This window comes from Lipotes vexillifer, unplaced genomic scaffold (genome assembly GCF_000442215.2).
Source record: "Lipotes vexillifer unplaced genomic scaffold, Lipotes_vexillifer_v1.1 scaffold500, whole genome shotgun sequence".
Taxonomy (NCBI): domain Eukaryota; kingdom Metazoa; phylum Chordata; class Mammalia; order Artiodactyla; family Lipotidae; genus Lipotes; species Lipotes vexillifer.
In genome coordinates this window covers 1,215,666-1,221,895 of record NW_006778765.1, presented here as the reverse complement: position 1 = coordinate 1,221,895, position 6,230 = coordinate 1,215,666, and the positions used below count along the sequence as shown (strand labels likewise).

The window sequence follows — 6,230 nt, the reverse complement described above, 5'->3', positions numbered from 1 at the left end:
TTCCCTCCAGAGTTGAGAGATTTCACAGTGATCTCTTTGGGTTTGGGGTCTGTTTTCACCCTTACGTTGGGCCCTGGCTGGGCCCTTTCAGTTTGGTAAGTCACATCTTTCAGTTTTCTGTGTGTGAGACCATTGGCTATGAGGGCTGGCAGGGATGGGGGTGTCAAGTGGCTGGGGAAGCAGCGAGGAGCACAATCCTAGTGGCCACAGGAGCGGGCCGAGCCCTCCTGCTCACAGCCTAGTTCCTCCTGCTCACAGCCTAGTTCCCAGGAGGAATGAGGAGGAGGAGGCGGAGGAGCTGGAGGAGACCGCACAGGAGAAGAAGCTGCGCTTGGCCAAGCTCTACCTTGAGCAGCTCAAGCAGCAAGGTGAGCCTGTGGACTGGGCAGGTGAGGGGCGGGGCCTATGCCTGAGTCTGCCTGCTGTGGCCCCAGCCACCTGGTGGGTGACTGATGCAGGTAGCCGGTGGGCTGCTGGGGCTGCTGCTGCTGGCGGCCCTGTGGGAGGGTGGCTAGGAGCTCTAATGGATCTTCTGGGGTGGGCCAGGCCTTCAGGGGGCTTCAGACTGATCTGATAAGTAAAGGCAGGGGGTGGGCTGGAGGAGACCATCCAGCCCTCCCTCCCCTTTGGCTGAGGTGGCCTGAACTTCCATGGGACACAGCCCAAATGTTCAGGGCCCAGGACTGAGGTGGTGGGTGGGGATGGGAAGGGAAAAGTGGGGTGTTGTTGGCCTGGGTTTACTTGGCTTGGTCTGTCCTACACAGAGGAGGAGAAGGCCGAGGCCCGCGAATTTGAGGAGGACCAGGTGGCGGGGAGGCTGAAGGAGGACGTGGTGAGTGTGGAGGGAGGGTGGTGGGAGGGAAGGGATGGGGCTGGTCCTGCTCCTGGGATCTCACTCCTCTCCTCTCCATGCAGCTCGAGCAGAGAGGGAGGCTGCAGAAGTCGGTGGCAAAGGAGGTGAGCAGACAGGGCACTTTGGTGTCAGATTGGAGGGAATCACCTGGGTTGGTGGGCAGATGGCCCAACTGGGGACTCAGGCTGTGGGGTGTTTGCTCTGGAACATAGTGGGCACTTGGGCAGACAGGGTCAGGTAATGGTCTGGTCTTGGCAGCCCTGGGTCCGGTTTTCCTTCTGGGCAGCGTGGTGGGAAAGGATGGCATGTGTGTGTGTGGAGGCAGGCCTTCTTGCCCCCAGTTGCAGTGACCCGGTCCCTGCCTGCCTAGATCCAGGCCCCAGACCCTGCTGACATTCGAATCTTACGGGGCCACCAGCTGTCCATCACATGTTTGGTTATCACCCCTGACGACCTGGCCATCTTTTCTGCCGCCAAAGACTGCACCATTATTAAGTGTGAGTGAGTGCCTGGGTGGGGGTGCAGCCGTGACGGATCATCTGGGCCAGCTGGTCTGGGGAGGAAGGAATAATCAGGGAAAACTGAGACCCGACGGGGGAAGCTTCCGGAGACAGGTTTGCTTCCGAAGAGGTGTTCTCTAGATGACAGTGGAAGCTTCTGCCCAGGAGTGGGACTTGTGAGCTCCCTGTCAGTGTCATTGGAGAAAATGGAGTGGAGGCAGGATGATGATTTAATGGGAGTTGATGCTTCAGTTGGGCAGCTGGACTAGAGGACAGCTGAGACTCTGCACAGTCCTGGGATTGAGTTCCTGGTCCTCCTGGGTTCCTGGCCTTTGACCACTGAGGGCTGTCCTCATCCACCCATAGTAGTAACAGGAAGAGCTCGTACCATCAGTCCCAAGCACTTTCCTGTCCCTTTTCTTCCGGGCTTCATGGCTGTCCTTTGGGATTGTTGTCACCACTTAACAGATGAGGAAACTGAGGTGACTTGTCCAGGGGCTCACAGTGGCTAAACCAGATCTTCTGACCTGAGGCCAGGAGTTTTTCCATGGTGCCACGCTGCCCTTGAGGGGGGTTGCCAGACAGTCCTGCCTTGTGTCCCAGTAGCATCTCCCTTCCCCCTTGGTGTCAGGGAGTGTGGAAAGTGGACGGAAGCTTCATGTGATCCCTCGAGCCAAGAAGGGTGCCGAGGGGCAGCCCTCCGGCCATAGTAGCCACGTCCTCTGCATGGCCATCTCCTCCGATGGCAAGTACCTGGTAAGGCAGGATTGGCCCCGGGAGTGGGTGAGAGGTGTGGGCACATGGTGGGTGCCCGTGGCCATGGCCCTTGTCTCCATAGGCCTCAGGTGACCGCAGCAAGCTCATTCTCATTTGGGAGGCCCAGAGCTGCCAGCACCTGTACACCTTCACGGGACACCGGGACGCTGTGTCGGTGAGAAGCTGGGCCTCCTTTAGTGGACGTTTCTTGAGCACCCGAGTGGGCCAGGCATGGTACTGGGATCCGGGGAATGGTGTGAAAGAGGCAGCGGGTCCCCATCCTCAGGGAACCTGCACTTTGGTGAACAGGACAGAAACAGGGTGAAGCAATAGGGAAGAGCTGGGGGAGACTGAGTCGAGCTTGCCTAGGGAGAGGGAGGCCTGAGAAGTCTGTACTTGCCTGAGGGCAGGCAAGTGTGCCCCTGGCTCAACGTAGAGCCCCACAGCGCTCTTGATGGGGGCTGGCTTCCTGTGCCATGTGACCTGCTTTTCAGGACGTCCTCCCTGGGCCTGACCTCTGTCTCTCCTGCTGTAGTCCAGGTTCCTTTTGCCCTCTTTCCATGCACCCTTAGGGGCTGGCATTCCGCAGAGGCACCCACCAGCTCTACAGCACGTCCCACGACCGCTCTGTGAAGGTGTGGAATGTGGCGGAGAACTCCTACGTGGAGACGCTGTGAGTATGCACAGGCAGAGGGCACGCGGATGTGTGCATGCAGGTTCACGGGTGACCCCATCCTCCCTCTGACCCCCTCTCCAGCTTCGGGCACCAGGATGCTGTGGCTGCACTGGATGCTCTGAGCAGGGAGTGCTGCGTGACCGCTGGGGGCCGGGACGGGACCGTGCGTGTGTGGAAGATCCCCGAGGAGTCCCAGCTTGTCTTCTACGGCCACCAGTAAGGCGGCCTGCTGCACCGGGCATTGAGGGGGCCACCCGCATGGGCTGGGGGTGAGGTTGGGCCACGCCCCTCATGGTGCCTTTCTCCAGGGGCTCCATTGACAGCATCCAGCTCATCAACGAGGAGCACATGGTGTCGGGTGCAGACGATGGGTAAGAGCTGCCTTCCACCACTGCCACTGCCCCTGGACTTGCCGCGTAGAATCCTCCTGCTCGGGGGCTGTAGTAACCCCTTTCCATAGATTAGGACATTGAGGCAAAGAGCGCAGGGGACCTTGTCTGCTTCCCGTGGCTGGTGTGCACTTGGTCCCTTCCTACCGTGTGGCCCTTCTGCTCTGCCCCTGGCCCCCTCACTGACCCTTCTCCCTGTCCACAGTTCTGTAGCCTTGTGGGGCCTCTCTAAGAAGCGGCCACTTGCCCTGCAGCGTGAGGCCCATGGGCTGCGGGGGGAGCTGGGCTTGGAGCAGCCCTTCTGGGTGTCATCGGTGGCAGCCCTGCTCAACACAGACCTCGTGGCCACAGGTGGGTGCCCTGTGTGGCAGAAAGGAGGGGATCTCAGGGTGGGCTGGTGAGGGGGGGTGCTCACTGTCTCCCTGTCCCCCAGGCTCTCACAGCAACTCTGTGCGGCTCTGGCAATGTGGGGAGGGTTTCCGGCAGCTTGACCTTCTCTGCGACATCCCCCTGGTGAGTGAGGCTTGAATACCCAGCCTGTCTTTACCACACTCCCAAGGCCCGTTACAGTGTTTTCCTGCCAGAAGGGCGGTTCCTCAGAGCGGGGCCAGCTATGACTTCTCTTTCTAGCCCCAGCTCCTAGCACAGGGCCTGCAGGAACCCTCCCTTCTTCCTCTCCCTTCCCCGCCTCCACTCCCCTCCTTGTCCTAGGCCCTGTCCTGGTTACTGGGGTACAAGGCAGGGAAGTGTGGGCAAAGGCATGGAGGGCCTGGCCCTGTGATGGGTTCTGCATGACTGGTGCCAGACTGAATGTCAGGCTAGGGTGTGTGGACTTGGTGCAACCTAGGGCAGAGTGGCAGGATCTGTCAGTGACTTCTAGTGACAGTTCAGGGCTTGGGTCAATGGTGATGGTCATGGAGTCTCCAGAGCCAGGACCAGGAGCCAGGCCCTACTTGGCGTACACCGTCTCCTTCATCCCCACAAACTCTCTGTGAGGCCTGCGCTCTACTTTCCCCATCTCACAGAGGTGGATGCTGAGGCCCTGAGGGGTAGAGGGCTGGCCCAGGTGGCAGGACGCAGAGCAGGGATTTAACCCAGGCTGGGCCTTTGACTGTGATGCTGGGGCTGTGGTGAGGGATCTGTTCTCACATCTTACTGCCTTGTCCCTCCCTCTTCTCAGGTGGGCTTTATCAATAGCCTCAAGTTCTCCAGTGCTGGGGACTTTCTGGTGGCTGGGGTAGGGCAGGAGCACAGGTATGAGGCACTTCTCTGAGGGGTGCGGGTGGGGCAAATGGCATAGGGTGGGTGGCTGGGTGGGAATGGCGTGGATACCGGGTGGGGCTGGGCCTGCCCTCAGCTGCTCCTCTCGCCCCTGCAGGCTTGGCCGGTGGTGGCGGATCAAAGAGGCCCGGAACTCCATCTGCATCATCCCTCTCCACAGGGCCCCCAGGCCCCCTACTGCTGGCTCCTGACTCTCTCATCCCCTTTATTTAAGTTCTTCCCAGGCCATCCCCTGACTTCTTTGTATTAAAAGCCTCCTCTTCTGGGCCTTGTCTCCTCTAGCTTCTTGACTGGGGAGGGCAGGGGGATGGCAGGGGATGGCTTAGTAAAGGCCTGGGGGCTTTATCCTTTCCAGCGAATTTGGGGATGGAGCTCTCAGCTGGCTTCTGGCTCCTAGACCCTGAGTATGCTCTACGACTTTGTTAGGCCAGCTTTCCACCCAGTGCTCCGGGCTGGTTGGGGTCAGAAGCTGCTGATCCCTCAGCTAAGAAGCTGTGGCTGTCCAGTGTGTGTAAGGGCTGGCTCTGGGGTCTGAGGACTGAAAGAAAGACAGTTAGACCTACAAGTCAGGCTGATCTGCACCACCCAGGCCAGGTTAGGAAGCTTTAGGAGCTAGACTGCCCTTGCGGTGGGGGTCCGGGTGGAGGTGGGACCCTGCATTGCTCACTGCTTGGGGACAGTGTCAGAGGTGGGAATAGCTCTGCCCTTGGTCTAAATGACAGCCAGGCTGCATGATTCCTCACAGCAGTGACCCTGCCAGGTTAATGTGTTCTGATTCCACCAACTGGATAATTCAGCTTCTGCCATGGAGTGAAGTAAAGAGAAGGTGGAGAGGCTGATTGGAGAGGCAGCAGTGCAGGGAAGTGTCCTCTTCTCAATGGAAAATGAGCAAGTTGTGTTAAGGATCTGCTCTGAACTTTCCCTTAATGCCTTGGGCCCAACAGCTGAGCCTATGGTTCTCAAGCGGCAGCGTGGTCCCCTTGGGGGAGGAAGCTACAGGGCTTCCCTCCTGCTCCCCTGCTCATGAGGCCTCCCCCTTGGACAGACCTGCTCCTACCTTCATTCTCCTGGGGCCAGAAGGGTCAGGTTCAGATTGAACCCCTGAAAACCCTGTTGTGGATCAGAGGATGTTACTAGAATTCACTCCGTATGTCCCGCCTTAAATTGAGCTCACCAACAGCATACACATACCTCCTGAATAATACTGCAAGTAACACGGAAATGCCCCTTAATACACAAACCCCTTTTCCATTAGCACATTCCCAGGGAGAAAGGAAAGTTTGAAAATAAATGCCTTTGGAATTGAAACCGAAAATAATCCCTCTTATGGCTTCTAGTCTCAGCCTTGGTCAGCTGAGACTTCTGCTGTAGTTGGGCTCTTCCTTCCTCCCAAGCAATGGGAAGCCATGAGGAGGTTGAAAGCAGAAAAGTAATAGGATCTGGTTCATAATAAAAAGAAAAAAAAAGTCACTGCTCTGTGGAGAATTAATTAGTAAATGTTTGGGGGAAGAAGGGCATCCACTTAGGAAGCTATAGTAATAGCAAGTAAGAGGTGATGGTGGTGTGAGAGGGCCAGCAGAAGTGGGGAGGCAGAGCTATGGTTGGGTTGTGTTTGGAGGTGATGCCAACAGATCTTGCTGATCTGTTAATTGTGGGATGAGATGAATGTGGCACCATAGACAGTGTGACATTTACCAAGATGAGAAAGACCAGGTGGAGAAAGCAGGATGAGAAGGATCAACAGTTTAGTTTGCAGTGTCTAGTAGATGTAGGGA

The 6,230-nt window shown here is 57.6% G+C and overlaps 1 protein-coding gene across 1 annotated transcript in view; it reads left to right on the top strand.

The window, feature by feature from the left end:
* The window catches only part of RRP9 (ribosomal RNA processing 9, U3 small nucleolar RNA binding protein), a 7,623-nt gene extending 2,901 nt beyond the window's left edge, over window positions 1-4,722 (top strand). Inside the window, exons 3-15 of the mRNA XM_007451832.1 lie at window positions 259-368; window positions 765-832; window positions 916-957; window positions 1,224-1,350; window positions 1,985-2,109; window positions 2,192-2,284; window positions 2,682-2,782; window positions 2,867-3,001; window positions 3,094-3,156; window positions 3,380-3,525; window positions 3,608-3,687; window positions 4,355-4,428; window positions 4,553-4,722. Of these exons, the coding sequence (XP_007451894.1) occupies window positions 259-368; window positions 765-832; window positions 916-957; window positions 1,224-1,350; window positions 1,985-2,109; window positions 2,192-2,284; window positions 2,682-2,782; window positions 2,867-3,001; window positions 3,094-3,156; window positions 3,380-3,525; window positions 3,608-3,687; window positions 4,355-4,428; window positions 4,553-4,646 (1,258 nt within the window). The 3' untranslated portion in view covers window positions 4,647-4,722. The remainder of the gene's footprint in view (window positions 1-258; window positions 369-764; window positions 833-915; window positions 958-1,223; window positions 1,351-1,984; window positions 2,110-2,191; window positions 2,285-2,681; window positions 2,783-2,866; window positions 3,002-3,093; window positions 3,157-3,379; window positions 3,526-3,607; window positions 3,688-4,354; window positions 4,429-4,552) is intronic.
* Window positions 4,723-6,230: the final 1,508 nt, after the last annotated feature.